Source organism: Gadus chalcogrammus, chromosome 14, assembly GCF_026213295.1.
Source record: "Gadus chalcogrammus isolate NIFS_2021 chromosome 14, NIFS_Gcha_1.0, whole genome shotgun sequence".
NCBI classification, from domain to species: domain Eukaryota; kingdom Metazoa; phylum Chordata; class Actinopteri; order Gadiformes; family Gadidae; genus Gadus; species Gadus chalcogrammus.
Genome location: NC_079425.1, coordinates 20,942,113 through 20,963,725, shown reverse-complemented (window position 1 = coordinate 20,963,725; position 21,613 = coordinate 20,942,113). Strand labels below are relative to the sequence as shown.

At 43.6% G+C, this 21,613-nt stretch overlaps 2 protein-coding genes across 3 annotated transcripts in view; one reads left to right on the top strand and one right to left on the bottom strand.

Moving 5' to 3' along the window:
• Positions 1–84: 84 nt before the first annotated feature.
• On the bottom strand, positions 85–6,733 carry tppp3 (tubulin polymerization-promoting protein family member 3). Its single transcript, XM_056608027.1, has 4 exons — positions 6,647–6,733; positions 2,792–2,984; positions 2,102–2,255; positions 85–1,546 (listed from the first exon to the last, which is right to left on the bottom strand). Exons 2-4 carry the CDS (start codon positions 2,980–2,982, stop codon positions 1,355–1,357), a joined length of 537 nt encoding a protein of 178 aa, XP_056464002.1. The 5' UTR covers positions 2,983–2,984; positions 6,647–6,733; the 3' UTR covers positions 85–1,354.
• A 1,691-nt stretch (positions 6,734–8,424) lies between these two features.
• The window catches only part of tpp2 (tripeptidyl peptidase 2), a 24,210-nt gene continuing 11,021 nt past the window's right edge, over positions 8,425–21,613 (top strand). For both annotated transcript variants that reach the window (XM_056607442.1, XM_056607443.1), the window contains exons 1-15: positions 8,425–8,670; positions 10,648–10,776; positions 11,235–11,330; positions 11,699–11,803; positions 12,357–12,481; positions 12,883–13,046; positions 13,456–13,610; positions 15,029–15,105; positions 15,398–15,525; positions 16,206–16,454; positions 18,411–18,526; positions 18,667–18,838; positions 19,163–19,320; positions 19,580–19,656; positions 21,427–21,533. In XM_056607442.1, coding sequence (XP_056463417.1) covers positions 8,506–8,670; positions 10,648–10,776; positions 11,235–11,330; positions 11,699–11,803; positions 12,357–12,481; positions 12,883–13,046; positions 13,456–13,610; positions 15,029–15,105; positions 15,398–15,525; positions 16,206–16,454; positions 18,411–18,526; positions 18,667–18,838; positions 19,163–19,320; positions 19,580–19,656; positions 21,427–21,533 — 2,023 coding nt within the window. In that variant the 5' untranslated portion in view covers positions 8,425–8,505. The remainder of the gene's footprint in view (positions 8,671–10,647; positions 10,777–11,234; positions 11,331–11,698; positions 11,804–12,356; positions 12,482–12,882; positions 13,047–13,455; positions 13,611–15,028; positions 15,106–15,397; positions 15,526–16,205; positions 16,455–18,410; positions 18,527–18,666; positions 18,839–19,162; positions 19,321–19,579; positions 19,657–21,426; positions 21,534–21,613) is intronic.

Below are 21,613 nucleotides of genomic sequence, written 5' to 3'. Positions count from 1 at the left end.
TCCAGTTAGCAGTTTGCTATTGTGTTAGCATGCAAATGGTCATCTGTGGGATGAGTGAGATGTTCCAAAATTGATACTCAGGTAGACAGATGTGAATTGTGTTGTTGCCATGGTGATGTTTTTTAATATTTACAAACAAAGCTTTTAAGTTCAACCTTTGGTGTGCGTCCTTCTTTCACACACACACACACACACACACACACACACACACACACACACACACACACACACACACACACACACACACACACACACACACACACACACACACACACACACACACACACACACACACACACACACACACACACACACACACACACACACACACACACACACACACACGCACTCATTTCAAACTGTATATCTCCATCGAACATCCTACACTACCTCGAACCTGACTACCAGTGGAAATATTATTTAACCTCCAGTAACAATACAAATGCTTCAGTTGACCTTAAAGGTACAGTATGTAACATTGACACAGTGCATTTAAATTGGCTACTGCAGTCCAAACTCACTATTTGTAAGAGTTGTCTCCGCACCCTCATCCCCAGACTCAAAGCTCCTGCGAGTTGGCAGGTTCAGGACATTGAACAAACACTTGGGAAAGACGATCCGAACTTAACATTATTTTGAGACGAGTCCTACTCTGTGTTCATCAGCTAATGTAATTTGAGAATAGTGATTCATAACACACAGGCAAAAACAAACAAGATTCCGACCCGGAACAGAAATGTCAAAGGAGAACATACTGGCTATAGTGTTGTCCTATCGTTTATTAATCTCTGATGACATCATGGGGCATTTTATGATTTAGGACAGTATATTTGTAACATATAGCACCTTTAAATGTTCACTTGATCCATTATTGTGTTTGTGAGTATGTGTCTGCGTGTGTGTATAATAACTAGTCAAAACTTGTATTCAAAACAAGATCAACCTTTATCGAAACCTGTTCGGTTACTTAGAAAATACATGACATTAAACAAGGATAGAATGGGTTTCTAAATCTTCCAGTTGAGATGAGTGCTCATCTTAATTAACAAATATATAACCGGAAACCCATAAATACATATGTGTAACTGTAGCTTTTGGCTGGCTAGCAGTATGGCCCCAACTTTAGTTTCCAATCCAAATGAAAACCCACTCAAGATTCCACATATATCAAAGTTAACCCTTGAACTTCAAGGCATGGCGAATGCAAGTTAATACAATCTGTGTTCTATATCTTCCAGTTGGTTAGCAGCTGGTTTGGGTCGTTACGTAAAAAAACAATGATAAGCAAAACACTTTCCTTTGTGATGAATAAAGAACAAAACTCAGTAGGATGAGAGAATGGATTGGGGGGGCTCTACTTGTCTTTCATCTTCTCCTCGTAGGTTCCAGCATTCCGATAGGCTCCCACATAGCCTGTGTTCTCCACTAGCTCCTCCCGGCCCTCCCTCCCCCTCCCCCTCCCGCTAGAGTCGAAGCGTTCCTTATGGGAGCCGGTGAAGCGGGAGGAGTCCGTCAGTCTGTCCACGGCAGCGGCCTTCAGCACTTTCTGTAGGAGAGACACAATAGCGCCAAATGCACCTCCTCAATACACCTTCTAAATGCACCTCCTCAATACACCTTCTAAATACACCTCCTCAATACACCTTCTAAATACACCTCCTCAATACACCTTCTAAATACACCTCCTCAATACACCTTCTAAATACACCTCCTCAATACACCTTCTAAATACACCTCCTCAATACACCTTCTAAATACACCTCCTCAATACACCTTCTAAATACACCTCCTCAATACAACTTCTAATTACACCTCCTCAATACACCTTCTAAACACACCTCCTCAATACACCTTCTAAATACACCTCCTCAATACAACTTCTAATTACACCTCCTCAATACACCTTCTAAACACACCTCCTCAATACACCTCTCAACGCACCTCAATACACAATACTCCTACACCTACTCAATATAGCTCACCCTACACCTCCCTTCACATCCACTGAGCAGGATGAGGACGTGTCAAGGTGTAGGAGGGAGGAGGTGTGGAGATGGAGTAGAAGGCGAGGAAGAGGAGCTGGGTAAGGAGAAGTTCTCACCGTAACGCCTATGTTGGCTGGCTCCTTGTTGGCGACCAACCTGTAGATAGACTGGAGGGCCTCCTCTTTGCTCTGACCTTTGAACCTCCGTGGAGCGAGTTCCTCCAGGGCCTTTTTGAACTCCTCGTAGGTGATGACCCGGGATGACTTTGCTCTGAGATCAGACCCCAGACATCAGCTAAATCATTATCACAAGTTAACTAAGTACCCCCTGGGATATATAACCAGGTAACTAAGGCTACTTAAAGTAACAAAAATATAATCTTAATATAAAAAGATTTATATTAAAGGGGACATGTTATACCACCAGGTGTGAGTGTGATTAGTCTTACAAGCCGTTTCGAAAATATGCCCAATATGACATCACTAGTGGGCGTGTCCACCTAGATCTGTGCTGTAAACGTTGCTCATCTATCCAGCACAGATCTAGGTGGACACGCCCACTAGTGATGTCATATGGGCCCGAAACTGCTTGTAAGCTAATCAAACTCACGCCTGGTGGTATAATATGTCCCCTTTCAATGAGAAAGGGGACATTAGCTACAGCGGAGCATAAGTATAGAGTGAGTTTATGCTTGAACGTAAGACCAGACCTACGTTACACTGCTGAAATAGGCTGCAGGTAATTAAATACCTTCATCATATTTGTTTTACTTAACATATATGTATCAGGCAACATCTCTGGCTCACTTGACTTTGGTGAAGACAATGTCCACATCTGTGCTGGTGGTGGTTTTGCCGTCTGCGATGTTGCAGTCTTTGCAGAGCTTGGCCCAGTTCTTCCCATTCAGCTCCTTGCCCGTCGCCTTGTGGTCTCCGTGGACGGCAAACTTCTTAAAAGTCACCGACAGCTGTTCCAGGATATCCATGCTCTCTGCCATAACTAACACAGGAAACAAACGATCACTAATCACATAAACACATGGAACAGCTGCTCCAGGATGTCCACCCTCTCTGCCCATTACTAACACAGGAAACAACCGATCACTGATCCCAACAACACTAACAAACATAAACACATGAACCTCACTATCATGTTAACACATGAAACTCAGCATTATCCCATGAGCACACTTAAATGTAATTGTTAATCATAATGAAAACAGGTGAAACACCATCACATAAATATACTTAACTCTATCACATAAACAGATGCATAAACAGAGCAATAGCCCTTTTCTCAAGAGACCATGGAATCTCGAGAAGAATTTTGCCCCAATATCCAGTCATTGCAACAAAAGTAAACTCGATCCATATCATTATATATGAGGTATGGTTGCCAATGTGGTTCATATCATTTATTAACATACTGTAAAAAATTGCCCTGCGGTACTGTATCCCTATTTGATTAATTAATTTATTTCTCACTAACAGAGTCCAGATTGTAAAGGTGAACAGAACCCTTCCATCTTCCTTCAAAACCAATGTTGAGGCCTCAAGTTCAGTTCAGCCAACGATTGTCGTCAGATACATCAAATCAATACATGCTAAAATATCCTTATAGCTCTAATATCTCTGTTGACTAACTCAGGTCAACCTGGGCTACAACAATATGGTTTGAACAAAATGGTTGAGTTTTAGATTACACTAGGTTTAGATTAAATGTAGATGAAATTAGGTTTGGATTACATAAATTGTAGATTACATTAGATTTAGATGACATTAGGTTTAGATTATATTAGGTTTAGATGTACATTAGGTTTGTGGGGGACTCAGTTTGATAAAGATTTATCTAATTAGTCCCCTCAAAGGTCTAAGTTTATGTGTGTGTGTGTGTGTGTGTGTGTGTGTGTGTGTGTGTGTGTGTGTGTGTGTGTGTGTGTGTGTGTGTGTGTGTGTGTGTGTGTGTGTGTGTGTGTGTGTGTGTGTGTTTGTTTGTTAGGTTTAGATCAGGGATGGGCAACTGGCGGCCCGCGGGCCGCATGCGGCCCGCAACCTCACTCAGTGCGGCCCGCATCCTCACTCAGTCAGGCCCGCACATAATAAAAAAAAAATAAATAAAATAAAAATAATAATAATTGATCGAGTTACAGAAAACTCGGTCAAGAAAGATGAGAAGAATTCATAGAATTCAAAGGCAAACCCATGCGTCTAGTTTGCTTAAAAGCGATATCAGTCATTAAAGATATCCACTTAAGTCGCCACTACAACTACTACAACTGCTTGTTGGGTTTGAGTTCATTGAGTTGTTGCACTTAATGTTGGGCCACTGTTTTTCAGTTTTTTGACTTCATTGAATGATGATGTATGTGAGCCCTTTGCACTGATAAAAATACTGACCATTCATGTGGCTGTTTGAGCATGGAAAACATGAAATGAATGTATGTTGGTTCAATTAACATACCGTACATAGGTTATGATTCTGGATGATTTTTTAGGTAGTGGCCATCCCCAAAATGCACCAGAATACAGGAAATCATATCTACCAAATTCAAAATTGTGTAGCTTCTCTCAGCTCACGTTTAGTTGAAGTGTGCAGTCATGTGGCCCTCCGATGGTTATGATGAAAAATGTGGCCCTCGTTATCATGAAAGTTGCCCATCCCTGGTTTAGATGGACCTTTGGTTCAGGTAGGACATTAGGTTTAAATGGACGTTAGGTTTAGATGTGCGTTAGGTTCAAATGGACATTAGGTTTAGATGGACATTTGGTTTAAATGGGCATTAGGTTTAGATGGACATTTGGTTTAAATGGGCATTAGGTTTAGGTGGACATTTTGTTTAAATGGGCATTAGGTTTAGATGGACATTTGGTTTAAATGGGTATTAGCTTTAAATTCACATTAAGTTGAGATGACATGAGGTTTATATTAAGTTTAAATCAAATTAAGTTAAGATGACATTGGGTTGACAGGGACATTAGGTTTAGCTCGACCACAGAAAGACAAAACATGTCCACTTCCACCCCGCTCATGTTTGTATCGGGTTACTATGGAAACCCCATGATGTAATCTATGTGTGTGTGTGTGTGTGTGTGTGTGTGTGTGTGTGTGTGTGTGTGTGTGTGTGTGTGTGTGTGTGTGTGTGTGTGTGTGTGTGTGTGTGTGTGCGCATGTATTTAAGACATGACCTCATTCTAGTTGTCAGACTTGAAAATACACACATTGATGCAATCCCAAACACTGGTTGGCATGACTACCCAGAGGAAGAGAGTGAGAGAGAAGGTGTTAGCTTAGGGTGTGTGTATATAGCAGTAAATATTTTAAATAGGGGCGATTATTATTGTGTATGAATCAGTGTGTATTACTTATAATATGTATGTGTGTGTATGTGTGCATATTCAGCCGTGTTTCAGGGCTACATTCCAACACTGCAAGGTTGATACTGTATGTAATTGAGTAAGTTAAACAGACCTGTTTACACACAAACACACACACACACACACGCATGCACGCACACACACACACACACACACACACACACACACACACACACACACACACACACACACACACACACACACACACACACACACACACACACACACACACACACACACACACACACACACACCTACACACCCTTCTCTCTCCGTGTGTGTTTGTGTGTCTTTGTGTGTGAGAGTTTTTAACAGCTATGTGACAGATTCCTTGAGTTTTCAGAAGTTTTTCATTCTAAAAACAATACAGTGCTGTAGTACCTTTGCACAATACATGTATAGTAGTAGTTCTAGAGTATATATGGTAAATTAGTACTAGAATAAATACAGCAGGGCAGTAGTAGAGTATATATTGCAGGTAACTACTAGATTATATAATAGAGAGGTGTAACTCTACTATACATACACTCTAGAACTCCTCTTTTTATAGTAGAGTAGTACTTTACTGTATAAACTCTAGTACCACATGTGTATTAATTATGGCTAGACCAGTACAAACCAGTATAAACTATTATATACTAGTATAAATCGCTATAGAGATGTATTTACCAACATTGAGCTGTGTTTCCCAGTATAGAGCGTAATAAAGACGAACCAGTACAAACCTCTACAGACCAGTGCAGTTGACAGAATAGTTAACAGTATATCTAAGAGACATATGCACAGTAGTTTGCATTGTGTGCACGATCACACGAGAAAACATCTTGCCAGGCTTCAAGTTATGTGCTTGTTGCCGAACCACAGTAGTTCAGACCAATCAGCATCATATGAGGAATGACTTGGTATTTAAAGAAAGTCTTTCCGTTCCAACAGTTACATTCTGGATGACTACCCAGATGGTTCTGTGTAACAGACCATCTGCGGCATCACGTTACTGGTAACCTACTACACCACAAAACATGCAAGTTTACGCTCCTGCCCTGTTTGGACCAGTAAGGAGCACCATATATCAGTATAAATCAGGGTTAGGGTTAGGGTTAGGGTTAGAGTCCTAACCCTAAACCCTAACCAGTATAAACCTGTTCGGAGCATTATAAACCAGTATAGAGCAGATTAGAAAAGTATAGAATAGTATTAATAAATCTAGAGCAGATTTAACCAGTTTAGAGAAGATTTAACCAATAAAGATTAGTTTTAACAAGTATGGAGCAGATTTAACCAGCTCACCTGAGTCCTCTGCTGCTATTTAGTGAGCTCTAGACTGTCGCCTCACTTTACTCCCCTCTCTCTCTCTCTCTCTCTCTCTCTCTCTCTCTCTCTCTCTCTCTCTCTACACCCTCCTTTCTTCTCCCCACTGAACTTTTATGACATGGGAGGCTGTTATCATCTGTTTCTGTTGTCTCCATGGAAACATGAAGGGAAGGGTGGGAGGGGAGAGCGAGAGGCAGGGTGGAGAAGAGGGGTGGGGGGGAGGGGGGGGGGGGTAGGGGGTGTGTGAAAGAAAATAAGGTAAGGGTGCTGAATAAAAGGTTATATTTAAATACTTATTTTAAAAGCTGTTACATTATAATCCCAACTAGTCCTAGAGGACTAGTTGGGATTATAATGTAACAGCTTTTAAAATAAGTATAACTCCAGCTAGTAAACTTAAACATCAGCTAATACATTATAACCCCAACTAGAACTATTTAATTCCAGCTAGTAAACTTAAACATCAGCTAATACATTATAACCCCAACTAGAACTATTTAATTCCAGCTAATAAACTACAACCCCAGCTATTCATTTATAACCCCAACTAGTACTCATTAACCCCAGATAGTATGTAACCCCAGCTAGTAACTCTAGCTAGTACACTCTAACCCCAGCTAGTAATCTTTAATCCCAGCAAGTACACTATATCCCCAGCTATAGCTTTACCCCCAACCGGTATATTATATAACCCCAGCAGCTAATAGAACCCTCTTATAGCGCCTTTAACTAATGATGACTGCCGATACACAGTCTTGTCACCTGTGTAAGTCCCGTAATAAATTTGTGTTCTACACATGGAGTGGTCCACACAACACCATATACAGTTTTATTGCTTTGAGATAAGTCAGACCTTACAGGCATGGCCTCTTTGCCAATCAACCCATGCAAAGACAGACTGAAGGTTTACAGGGGTAAATTAAAACCTGTAGGCGTGGCTTATTCACCATTCCGCCCACTTCCAGATGCTTCCTGAATGTCCTCCAGAGGTCCATGCAAGCCATGGACCTATTAAAGAAATGCAAGCTTGTTTACCTTGTGTCTCTGAATCAACCACGTGTTGAACATTTACCACTCTTCGAGCAATACCCACTTCGAAACAATGATACCACAGAAGATCAAAATTACGTTTCATCAACTTTTTTTTCAATAAATCCAAGAAAATCTAATTAGGAACCCAACCCTTTGTCAAATTGCTCTGACAACAGCGCATCATTGCAACAGCTGAATATTCGTTGTGTGTGTAAGAAAAAGGTTGTGCGAAAACATAACCTGAGATATATGGCCATATTTAAATATACAGTACATAATGCATCTCCGTATGTTCAGACAACAGCAGGCAAACCAGCCTCCACCAGAGGCCACTGTTCAGTGCAACACAGGGGCTATGACGTTGCTCTACTCCCTGCCGTATCAGACGCTAAGGACATTATAGATTATTATTTCGATTTTTTTATTTGAGTTATATCTGGTTTTGTGTCCAGTACATTATGTACATACAATTTACTACTCCATTATACTGGGCATTGCAACTTTTACTTTTGCTGTCAACTATTTTTTTTATACTGAACGTTAGCATTCGGTCCCCAGGGAAAATGTATCTGTCTAGCTTATTCTGGGACGGTTATTAACTGTCCATTGTCCCTGTTAAATAAATGAATAAAATAAATAAAAAAACAATGTTGTTGGCAGTGCTACGGGCCCTTTAACTCCCTCCCCGCCTCCCCTCACCCCCCTCCCCCAAGAGTAGTCACTGAGGTCTGCCAAGCTGCTGTCTGTCCCCCGCCGATCTGCTCCCAGTCCCTGCTTTGTTTTTATCCATCCTCACCCTCACCATGGCTGCTCTCTCTACAGATGAACCCTTCCCTTTCCACGGCCTGCTGCCCAAGAAAGAGACAGGTGCTACCTCTTATCTCTCCCGCTTCCCCGAGTATGACGGCCGAGGTGTGCTCATCGCTGTCCTGGACACCGGGGTGGATCCCGGGGCCCCCGGCCTGCAGGTAAATCCAGCCCGCTGCTTCACGTTAGCTGCTAATGCTAACTACAGGCCTCGTACTCCATTCAAACCGCTGTAGTAAATTTAAACAAATAATCCAAATATAACCACCAAATCATGTACTTATTAACGAACGGTATACGTAAAAAAAATTTTTTAGTAGCTGTACTACCCAAACTTGCATGTATTTACGAACTGTCACATGCACTAACATGTATTGATTCAAATATTGTTATAGTAACTCCACTTTAACCAGTAAAGCATATATGTGTTTCTATATTCTAATAGCAACTCAACTTTAACCACCTACCATGGATTAATTGACATAATCTTAGAGTTACTCAACTTTGACCACTAAACCATGAATTGAGTGGCATACTGTTATTAAAAGCACACACAAACATGAATATCACACGACTATATACTAAGCTACTACCTTAATAATTGCTATGATACTATATAGTCTAGTTAGTATTAACGATTTCATAATCAATAATATAATATTCTGTATACATCTAGTACTAAACATCAGAAATTCATAACCCCAATGTATCTAGTACTCATTTCTCTGGCAGTGACATGTGTTTTAAAGGTTATAGTACCACACAGGGGGCTGTCACAGAGACATATTAGGATTCTATCAACATAGGAAGCTCGTAGAAACTATTCCGATTCATTTTGAATTGTGTGTGTGTATGTATATATATTTTATATTATGGAGGTTACCTTCACACAAGTATCATACAATTGTAGGGGTTTACAGTTCATTACGGTTCCGACACTATGCATGCCTGAAGTATTTTTTTATTTATTTATGAGACTGGCAGCATGTACTAGTTTATAAGTAATCTTGGATCCAGCAGTCCTACATCTGCTGTACCAGTTTATTAGTAATCTGGGTAACCTTATTTCCTTGTGTAGTTCTACAGCGGTCTACACAGTGTTGACGTGAAACCTTTTACAGACCATCTTTCTATTAAAGATGTAAGGTGTCCTGGTTTTTCTTCACACCAGAAAAATATTAATGTTGTTGGCTGAGTTTGTCTTACTGTTAGTCTTTTACCCACTTATGCCGCGTTTTGACTGCAGGGTGCAGTACGGTTCGGTTCGCAGAGGTGCGGTACGGATTGCATTTCCACCGCCAAAAGTGGGCGTGAGCCGTACTCGTTTTGCCCTAACCTTCAGTACTCCTCCGTTGGGGTGCTGAGAGGTACACACCCCCTCGGTTGATTGGTCGACAGAATCTTCACTTCCGGGCGACGTGGGGATAAAAACAAACAAACAGTAGCCTTGAGGTATTATTCTTTACAATGAACATGTCGCGTAAAACGTAGCTGCCGCGGCGATCGACATCCGGCCTAACATAAAGGGTACTGTCGGCGGTGGAAACGCAACCTCGAGCTGAGCTGGGCTATACCGCCCCCTCCCTACCGGACTGAGGCGAACCAAACCGTACCGCACCCTGCAGTGGAAACGCGGCATTAGAGATCCCTCCCTGCCTCCAGCAGTCTAATTGATGGGCAGAAACAACAATCGAAAGAAAGTGAACCCAGATTTGATCTAGTCTGCTGTAACACTTTAGTTATTAATCTGAAGTCTGATTTGGGAGACAAGTTTTTAACCATTTTACATTAGTAGGCCTGCCTTGTAACAAGACGTAAAATCCCAGGTCTGGCTCAATGCATGCCATTTTGCTCTCTCCATGTAAGTGAGGTGCTAAGCTGTTATTGATGAATTTTTAAGCAGGATTTCCGATTGGTTACCTTGCACCACATGATTCTATGTGTGAGGTCATGGCAGCAGCTACATTGCAAATTAAATAAGTTATCATAAGATTTCATTATATATTTTTAGCATGAAATTATGCTGCTGTCGGTTCTCTCCAGGGCACAACAGCATATATAAGACCCTGCTTCCGTCAGTTCTCTCCAGATCACAACAGAGTATATAATAAGCCCATTTTGCTGTCTGTTCCCTCCAGGTCACAACAGAGGGAAAGCCGAAGATCGTTGACATCATCGACACGACGGGCAGCGGGGATGTGAACATGACCACCGTCGCAGAGCCCAAGGATGGGACAATCCCCGGCCTTTCTGGAAGAACCTTGCAGGTGAGAGTCATCCCACTCGAGTACCTCTAGAACAAACACGCCCCAGAATCTCCAGAACCAAAACACTGCAGAGCCTCTAGAACCAACACAGCCTTCATCTTCTTCAAAAAAACACACTCTAGAACCGACACACCCTAGAACCAACACTCTTGAACCTCAAGAACCAACAGCCAACAGTCTAGAACCAACACAATGTACCACACACCCTAGAAACTCTCGAACAACATACCTTTGAACCTTGTGGAGGTACATCCTAGTGAGGCCAGTGTGTGATTATGGAGGTGAATCCTGGTGAGGCCAATGATTAGTGTACTTTAACATACAGTATTTAAGGCATGTAGAAAAGCACCTGCCTGTGAGTGACATCAATCACAGTGCTTGTATCCCCCTTCTTCTCTCCCGTTTCTGTCCTTGAATGTCCTATGTACATCTGACATCTCTTATGTGTCTCCCTGCAGATCCCCCCGTGCTGGGTCAATCCATCAGGGAAGTACCGCATCGGAGTTAAAAACGGTTACGAGATATTCCCCAAGGCCCTGAAGGAGAGAATACAGGTACCGACCAAGTAATTCACTCTCAAATTCGGGATTACCTTTACAATTCCACTGGAAAGAGTGACATGTTTGTCGGAAGGTTGATGTTTGAATGTGGAGTATTGTTGTATGAGGGTTTTTGTAGAAGGAATGGTGTGTGTGTGTGTGTGTGTGTCTGTGTGTGTGTGTGTGTGTGGTTGCAGAAAGTTGTGTTGATAGAAAGAGTGAGGTTGTATTTGATGTTGATGTTTGCAGAAAGAATAACGTGCATGTAGAAAGAGTGATATGTTTGCTGAAAGGGTCAATTGTGTGTAGTGATGTGTGTTGTTTTATAAAGAGTGATTTTGTGTTTTTGTATAAAGAGTCATGTGGTGGGTGTGTGTTTGTAGAAAGAGCGTAAGGAGAAGTTGTGGGACCCCCCCCACAGAGCTGCCCTAGCAGAGGTCAGTCGCAGGATGGATGAGTTTGACCTCGCTCACCCCACCCCTTCCCAGGTACAAGCTTTCATCTCATGCAGGCTTTACACTTTTCTATTGACACTTCTATATTCATATTAATATATATATTATATTAATATAATCTTTATTACACGCCCATTATTAATTGAATCCATTAAACACATCTGTAATATTATAATCTGTATTAATGTACTGTATAGGATATCATAATATGTTCGTCATTTACTTTTTAATGTCGCATATCACCGAAGCACCATTGATGTTTCACTGTGTCTATGGGTTTGATAATGAGATCATGTGAAGTGTTAATGAATGTGAATCTGGAGGGAGTATGACTGTCGATGAGATAATGCGGGTCAAGAGTTTGAATGTAGCAGCAGAAGAATGAGGCTGGATGGATGCTTGCTGCCTGCCATGGCCAAAACGTTGATCGTTCAAGCAGCGCTGCAGATACCACATCAGAAAATAAATAAGTAACAAATGAAAAGTGATTGAGTGGTATTGGTACCAGCCACGGTTGATCACATCTGATTGTGCCCGATACCGAGTTTGGGGTCTGTTTCTCAGTAGCTCTTGTTTTCTGTTGAAGCTGGAGAAGCTGCAGAAGGAGGAGCTGCAGAGTCGCTCTGAGCTCCTGGCCTCTCTGGAGAAGAAGTACAGTGACCCAGGCCCCGTGTACGACTGTCTGCTCTGGAACGACGGAGACACCTGGAGGTACTAGTACCCCCATGGTTCACACTACTCTGGGCTAGGGTTAGGTTGGGGTTGACGTTGGTAACTATAGTTATATAAATATAGATAGCTATAGTGTAGCAGCTCTTGGTACCCATGACGTCATGTATTGAAATAAAGTCTATATTATATCTATATCTACATGCATGTGCATGTATGTCTTTAGAATATAAACAATATATACTAATTGTCGGCTCTCATGGTACCCATGCAGCTAGCACCACTGCAGGGTGTCTATATATAGTATATATATATATAATAATAATATATAATACCATAGTACACACTGCCTGTGTTTAGGGTTTGGTTGGGGTAACTGTTGCAGTGGTGAGTAAGTGTCTGGGTTAGGTTGCGGCTGGGGTAACCCTGGCCTTGTCTTCCAGGGCGGTGGTGGACACCTCTGAGTGCGGGGACCTGTCCCAGGGTACAGTGCTGAGCTCCTATAGAGAAAACCAGGAATATGCTACACTCGGCAACGCAGAGATGCTCAACTACTCCGTCAACGTCTACGACGAGGGAAACACACTGTGCATCGTCACCAGCGGAGGTAATCTGATGTTAAATACATGTGTGTCTATATATGTTCATATTTAGAGGTCCTACAAAATCCGTAGGAACCCTATTATATTTGTTAGTATTATGCTTGTTTTTTTTTTTTTAAACCCTGACCAATTCGGCCATATCTGAAAAACGACAACAACAAAAGTTGTATGTATCGGCAGGCTTGTAGAACTTTTAATGACCAAACGCCCAGGGGACTGTGGGGCTATATAGTGTAAAAGAGAGAAAGCCCCGATATAATGTATTATAATATATAGTATATATTCAATTGTATATTATGTAATTTAGCTAGCGTTGTTGCAGGTATCTTATATATATTATATAGTATGATATATAGTATTCATGGTACCCATGTCATTGTTGCAGTGTATTCATATATAGTGTGTATTTTATAGGAGCTCACGGTACCCACGTGGCCAGCATCGCTGCAGGGTGCTTCCCAGACGACCCAAAGCGTAACGGTGTGGCCCCCGGCGCTCAGATCCTGGCCCTGAAGATCGGAGACACGCGCCTCAGCACCATGGAGACGGGAACCGGGCTCATACGGGCTGTAAGTAATGCTATCATTCTTATTCTTATTCTTATTCTTATTCTTATTATTCTTATTATTATTAGGTGCTGATTTTGAATGAATTGAGCAAATAGCAAATAAGCCAGCGTTAATTGATCAAACACAATACCGGCTTAGTGTAGCCCAGGGACCAGCAGCTGGTTGCACCAGCAGAACGTAAGGTCCCACTTAGGCTAGGGTGAACGTAAATTGCCCAAACGTTCGACTTTACACTCTGCTAAGAAAATAGCAGTTGCACCAAGCAGATAGTTTCAACATATCACTAAGTTATAACTAATATTTTACACCTCCCCTCTAGCTGGGGTAAGTTTCATTCTAACGATAAAGATCGGTAAATACGTTAAAAGATTTGAATACAAAAGATGGCTATTCGTTTTGAGCAATGGGAAGAGGAGTTGCAACGCGGTTTGTGTCGGGAACGGATTGTCCGTGACCGTATCGATCCATTTCATCTGTATGATGATGTAGATTTATATGCACAACTTCAGTTTTGCCAGGACAAATTACTTAGAATAACCGGCCTTCTTGACAACGACCTACAGCACAACACAAACCGAAATTCGGCTCCAAGTCTAGCGATTTCAAGTGTGCTTGGCTCTGAGATATTTTGCCGCTGGGTCTTTTCAAAACCTAGTTGGTGACTCGTTTATGTGCACAAGTCTACTGTCTGCAGAGCGGTTCGAGCTGTGGCAGTGTGTCTCTGCAGGCATCCGAACACATATGTTTGCTTCCCTGTACAGCCTGCGGAACAAAACCATGTCCGTCAACAATTTTATCAGATCGATGGTTTCCCAAATGTGTCAGGCTGTGTGGACGGAACGCACATCTGTATCAAGTCCCCAACGGACCACAAACCTGTTTTTCCCTCTCATTTGGGTGCTAAAGTGCCGGTACTTCCTGTTTACATTGTTGGCTGTCAATGATTGGCTTGAAATTATCTAAACGTCATTAAATGCGACACTGGTACAATTTACGCACTACTAGTAACGTTAAAATTTAAGTTTTGGTGGTGCAAAAATTTAGAACACCTCTAGTTTGAAACTAGCTAGGTCGATCGTATGGTTAAGGCAAACTTTACACCCAAACTTATGATGGGCTTTATGCTCTGCTGGTGCAACCGACTGCTGAAGTTAGCGGGCCCGTTCAGGCCATCCCCCCTTATGTTATGTGGAAAGTTTTGTGTCGATGGCGCAAGAAATTATGTTGCCGTGTCAATTTCAAAATAACACTGTTGCAGGTGCTCACTGAGCTTAGGAATGGGAGTCAATGGGGGGGAAAGCACTGACTCAAACACTCCAAGGCTCACACCTCAGCTATGATCTAGGACGTGTATAACGACAAAGTTCAGTCAATCATAAATCTGCTCCAATATGAACTGTGTATGTTCTATACTTCAGATGATTGAGGTGATTAAACACAAATGTGACCTGGTGAACTACAGCTACGGAGAGGCCACACACTGGCCCAACTCAGGGTGAGTTATCTAGTGATGTCATCTATTATTTATCAAAGTAATCTAGGGATATCATCTAGTGACTTAATCTGTTGTCTAATGATGTCATCTAGGGACTTAATCAGTTATCTAGTGATGTTGTCTGGGGATATCTAGTCATGTAGGGACATCTGCTAGTGACTTCCTCTGTCATCAAGGGATGTCATATCATCTAGTGATGTTGTCTAGTGATGTCATCTGTCATCTAGTGATGTCAGCCAGTGATGATGTCATGTGGTCTCACCGGCTTGTGTCCCCTCTGCGATTGGTCCAGGAGGATCTGTGAGGTCATCAACGAGGCGGTGCAGAAACACAACGTGATGTTTGTGTCGAGCGCCGGGAACAACGGACCCTGCCTGTCCACCGTGGGCTGCCCTGGGGGGACCACCAGCAGTGTTATAGGTAGGTTATTATCAACCACTACTCCCATTAGTGTAGTGGGTAGGTTATTATCAACCACTACTCCCACTAGTGTAATGGGTAGGTTATTATCAACCACTACTCCCATTAGTGTAGTGGGTAGGTTATTATCAACCACTACTCCCACTAGTGTAATGGGTAGGTTATTATCAACCACTACTCCCATTAGTGTAGTGGGTAGGTTATTATCAACCACTACTCCCATTAGTGTAGTGGGTAGGTTATTATCAACCACTACTCCCACTAGTGTAATGGGTAGGTTATTATCAACCACTACTCCCACTAGTGTAGTCGGTAGGTTATTATCAACCACTACTCCCACTAGTGTAATGGGTAGGTTAGAAGTTATACTAGATATTATAACATCTTAATTTAACTATTGAATTGTAAAATACAAATAAATACAAATCTTACTGATCCCAAGGCAGTAACAATATAACCCCCCCCCCCCCCCCCCCCCCCCCAAAAAAAACATATTGCAGCCTTTGCAATTTGCAAATGGCAAATCAAACCCCTCTATTATATAGCGATGAGGGTTTGAATTTGATGAATCGTTCAGCCCTATTTCTGACTATGCAAGCATTGCCGTCTCCAGAGGGTTGGGTTATGTAGGCTCCGAGGGTAAGGGGTTGAGGTGTGTAACGCGCTCCGTCTGTCCCCAGGGGTTGGGGCCTACGTGACCCCCGACATGATGGTGGCGGAGTACTCCCTGAGGGAGAAGCTCCCGGCCAACCAGTACACCTGGTCGTCTCGGGGACCCAGCATCGACGGCGCCCTGGGGGTCAGCATCAGCGCTCCGGGGGGAGCCATCGCCTCCGTCCCCAACTGGACCCTCCGGGGGACCCAGCTGATGAACGGCACCTCCATGTCCTCGCCCAACGCCTGCGGCGGCATCGCACTGGTTCTCTCAGGTGGGTTGTCTAACCCTAACACTAACCCTGACCCCTAGCACTAACCCATACCCCTAACACTAACCCCGAACACTAACACTAACCCCGAACACTAACACTAACACTAACCCCTTACACTAACCCTTACTCCTTACACTAACCCTTACCCCTTACACTAACCCTAACCCTTGCCCCTAACACCAACCTTACCCTTAACCCTTACCAATATCCCTTATCAACCTTACGTCACCAACTCGTTTGTATAATATGTGTGTAGGTTTAAAGCAGACTGGTGTGTGTGTGGGTTAGGAGAGCGTTGTGTGTGTGTGTATAATACGTGCGTAGGTGTTAAGCAGACTGGCATCTGTACCAGTGTGTGTGGGTTAGGAGAGTGTGTGTGTGTGTGTGTGTGTGTGTGTGTGTGTGTGTGTGTGTGTGTGTGTGTGTGTGTGTGTGTGTGTGTGTGTGTGTGTGTGTGTGTGTGTGTGTGTGTGTGTGTGTGTGTGTATAATGTATATGATGTGTATAGTAGGGGTGTAACGGTACACAACAGTCACGGTTCGGTACGTACCTCGGTTTTGAAGTCACGGTACGGTACAGGACGGTTCGGTTCATAGTTATGGTGAAAAAACTGATTGCTTGACAGAACGAACATAAGTTTAATTAGTAACGACTTAAACACAACAGTTTTAGCTGTCAGTATGAAACATACAAATAAAATGTGTAACAAATATAAAAAAAATACTGCTGCAATTCTCCAATAACCCTAACATAAAATTAATGAAAAATCCAGTGTTAATGCTCAGTCTAGGCTCTTTAAGCTGGTATGTAAACAAAGAGTATGTAAACTTTAAGTTTAATAAATTTAAATTGTATTTAATAAAAATTAAATAAAAGTGCAACTGCAGCCTTAACTTAAATTACAGCTTATGTATTTTATAATCTATTGGTGTTTTCATTGCCTCTCGTAGGTCAGAGGCAATGAAAACACCAATAGACCTGGTGATGGCATTTGCCCGTTCTGAATTCCCAGACAGGTGTAGGGGTTGATTAAATAGTGTAGGGAGCTGGGTTTGAACGGTTTGAACAACTTTTTTTTCATTTCGCAGCGGTGACAGTAACACCTGGATGGTGCTGTCACGTTAAAATTGTACCGGGGGCGAAAATTTTGTGCATGTTCGATGTGTTTCCATTTGCATAGACGATCGCTGTTGAACAATGTCTGCACACAGCTTTCGACTTGTCCACTCGTCTTTCCCCATTGTGATATTTAACCTGGAATCCAAAGTTCTCCCACACTTGGGATTTAAATAACAGGGGGGCATCTTCAAGCTCCGGTTTTCTGTTGTCGCTCGCCATGCAGTTCGCTCTAAGTTCGCTAGTAGAAATCAATCCACACACAGTCGCGATCGCGCTCTGCTACTGCTACTACGCAGAGTTCACGCACGTGCGAGCCAAGCCTAATAAGGTTAAACGGTCTGGGGGGAACTCCGACTTCAAGTTTTAAGTTCCGCACCGCAAAACAAGCCTTTACATTCGCCATATTAACGCTATGTACGCCACATTTACGGACCGCGGTACACCTCTGTAACCGCACCGAAGTGCCTGTACCGTGACGGTTCGGTTCAAATACGTGTACCGTTACACCCCTAGTGTATAGGTGTAAAGCAGAATGGCATCAGTACCAGTGTGTGTGTGTGGGGGGTTGTTAGGAGAGCGTTGTGTGTGTGTATAATGTATATGATGTGTATAGGTGTAAAGCAGACTGGCATCAGTACCTGTGTGTGTGTGTATAATGTATATGATGTGTATAGGTGTAAAGCAGACGTGTGTGTGTGTGTGTGTGTGTGTGTGTGTGTGTGTGTGTGTGTGTGTGTGTGTGTGTGTGTGTGTGTGTGTGTGTGTGTGTGTGTGTGTGTGTGTGTGTGTGTGTGTGTGTGTGTGTGTGTGTGTGTGTGATGTATATGCTGTCTATAGGTGTAAAGCAGACTGGCATCAGTACCAGCGTGTCGGGGGTGAGGAGAGCCCTGGAGAACACCGCTCAGAGGGTGGAGGACATCGAGATGTTCGCTCAGGGTTACGGAATCCTCCAGGTACGCCTTCCTGCCTGCTCAGCTTCTACTTCCTGTCTTCCTCTCTCCTGTCCTGTCTGTCTGCCCTGTCTACTAGCGTGCTACCGCTAGCCTTGTTAGCATTGTTAAATCCCAGCTCATTGACGTTGTTCTCCTTGCAGGTGGAACGGGCTCTGGAATACCTCACGCAGCATGCCTCTCTACCCACAAGCCACCTGGGATTCTCCGTAACCGTGGGAACGCAGCGAGGCATCTACCTCAGGGACCCTGCCCACATCCTGGCACCCTCAGACCACTGTGTGGGAATTGAACCCGTGTTCCCAGAGAACACAGGTGCGTACACATACACACACGCACGTAAACACACACACACACACACACACGTAAACACACACACACGTAAACACACACACCCGTAAACACACACACGCACGTAAACACACACACACACACGTAAACACACGCACACGCAAACGCACTCATACAAACACGCGGTAGACACACTCATACATGCACATACAGATCTCATGAGATAGTTTGTGTTTATATTTGTGTGTGTGTGTGTGTGTGTGTGTGTGTGTGTGTGTGTGTGTGTGTGTGTGTGTGTGTGTGTGTGTGTGTGTGTGTGTGTGTGTGTGTGTGTGTGTGTGTGTGTAGAAAACTCGGAGAAGATCTCCCTCCAGCTCCACTTGGCCCTCACCTGCTCCGCATCATGGGTGCAGAGCCCCGCCCACCTGGAGCTGATGAACCAATGTCGTCACTTCCACCTCCGCATCGACCCCCAGGGACTGAGGGAAGGACTGCACTACACCGAGGTGAGAGAGAGCCTGGAAGTTATAAATAGCAGAGTGAGAGAATATGCGTCACATATGAGAGAGAGAAGGAGAGCGACTTCATGTTGCATATCGGAGAGAGAAAGACTAAACATTACCTATACTAAATAGAGACATCTTTTAAAAAGGTGCAATTCATAATCTTAACAATACGGACATATCCTTTCTTGGTTACTAAACACTGAATCCTGGTAACTGTGGGTGTGTGTGTGTGTGTGTTTGTGTTTTTCTGCCCGTGTAGGTGCTGGGTTATGATACATCTGCTCCTGGGGGTGGTCCTCTATTCAGGGTTCCTATCACCGTTATCATCCCAACCAGGTAACACTTCCTCTTGTCTCCTCCTCATCACCACCTCTTCTTGTCTCCTACTTTACCTCCTTCTCTCGTCGCCCCTTATTTATCGTCACCTTTACCTCATATTGTCTCCTCCTCCTTCACCTCCTCGTCTCCTTTACCCCCTCCTCTTGTCTCTTCTTACAACTCCTCCTTCTTTACCTCAGACTCCTTCGCCTCCTTCTCTAGTCTCCTCCTTAACATACTACTCCTTTCTCCTATTGTACCTCCTCCCATTGTCTCCCCCCTTCGCTGCCTCCTCTTGTCTCCTCCCCCTCCTGTCAACATAGTTGTACATGTATTTGACACATTTACCTAGACTGGGTAACCCCAGCCCATTCTGCCGGCGATTTGAATTTGCCCTGCAGAAGGGTCTGGAGAGGAGCAATACATTTCTTTCTGCTTCCGATACACTTTTGCGGGAGCCAATCACCAAGCTGGCTCTTCCCCCTGGTGCACTATTGGCTGGTTTAACAGGGACAGGGAAGCGACGGCAAGCAGCCAATTGCGTACTGAGTCATTTGAACTAGGCCCGTGGATCACTCTCAGGGTTTTTTCTAAACAAGGGAACAGGGGCGCTGCGCCCCGATACTCCCGGCGTGCGCCATCCTACCGAAATGCCGACTGAACCTGTCAGACTTGGATCTGTACTTACATGCTGCTGTACAACATACACTATTTCTCAAAACGATCTTTTCTCCGCGAAAATATCCCAACACCACCACCTGACAATGTGTCTGATCCTCAAATAACTTATAATTACTCCAAAAATATTCCGATCCGAATTGGAGTTTCCCAGACCGAGTCGACATGCTAACGTTAAAGTTATTAGCAGCTAGCTAGCTACTATGTATTTGAATGGGTTTTTGGTCTAGGCGCTAAGATGCTAAGCAAGTATACAAGACCATTCCAGTTCTCCCATTGACCGGGAAGAACTGCGGGATGAGTGGATCTCCTTCAGACAGCACCTGGGCAGTTACCGTCAGAAGACACCAAAAGACATGTGCCAGGTGCTGTCTGCCAATCCAACACTTGCATGCCAGTACCCTAACATAGCCTCCCTCTACGCCAGAATGGTGGTCATTCCGGTTCACACGGCTGACTCTGAAAGGGCCTTCTCCACCCTCAAAAGGGTGAAGACAAGGCTAAGGTCTACCATGACTAACGCTACCCTGAACCACCTCCTCAGGATCAGTATTGAGGGGCCTGCAATTGATCAATTTGATTTTGACAAGGCAGTGAGCCGTTGGGGCAGTCTCAGGAACAGACGGCTGCTGTTGTGATTTGTCCTACTTAATAAAAGTTTAGCCAATATTTTTGAAATTTGTCGTGTTTATTTACAGGGTAAAGTTGTACAAGTCTACCAAAAGTTGATAGTATTTTAGTTTTTCAGGATGACCACAAGAGCTAGAATTTCTCTCTAAGACAGCCTCAGAATGTACCATTTAATCATTATTTTTTCAAAGGCTTCGCGCCGTGGAAGGGGGAGACCCCCCTTCCACACCATCCCCCGCCTCGGTCGCGTTGCTCCTTCGGCTTTGCGCAGGGGTCTGCTCCCTGCTACTTTTTTTTTCTAGAAAAACCCCTGACTCTTGTGCTGAAGAAACTGACAGCAGCCTCCCCAGATTGAGCTTGGTCTGGCAATAGCCACAGGCTAACATTTACAAGGAGTTAAAAACAATCTCTCTTTTTGTCCATCTGCGTCGTTCCGTCACCATGTCTGACATCTTGTCTGTATCTCCCCCCCCCTCCCAGGGTGAGTGAGGGGGCCAACCAGGAGGTTGTTCTCTCAGACGTCCACTTCAGGCCGGGTCAGATCAGACGGCACTTCATCACCGTCCCAGCAGGCGCCTCCTGGGCAGGTGTGTGTGTGTGTGTGTGTGTGTGTGTGTGTGTGTGTGTGTGTGTGTGTGTGTGTGTGTGTGTGTGTGTGTGTGTGTGT

Excerpts from the sequence above, each read along its gene's own strand:
- tppp3 (XM_056608027.1), bottom strand. The coding sequence starts at position 2,982 with ATGGCAGAGAGCATGGATATCCTGGAACAGCTGTCGGTGACTTTTAAG. Across the intron at positions 2,256-2,791 it reads ATTGTCTTCACCAAAGTCAA|AGCAAAGTCATCCCGGGTCA; the intron begins GTGAGCCAGAGA and ends GTCTGATCTCAG. Across the intron at positions 1,547-2,101 it reads CAGCCAACATAGGCGTTACG|AAAGTGCTGAAGGCCGCTGC; the intron begins GTGAGAACTTCT and ends TCTCTCCTACAG.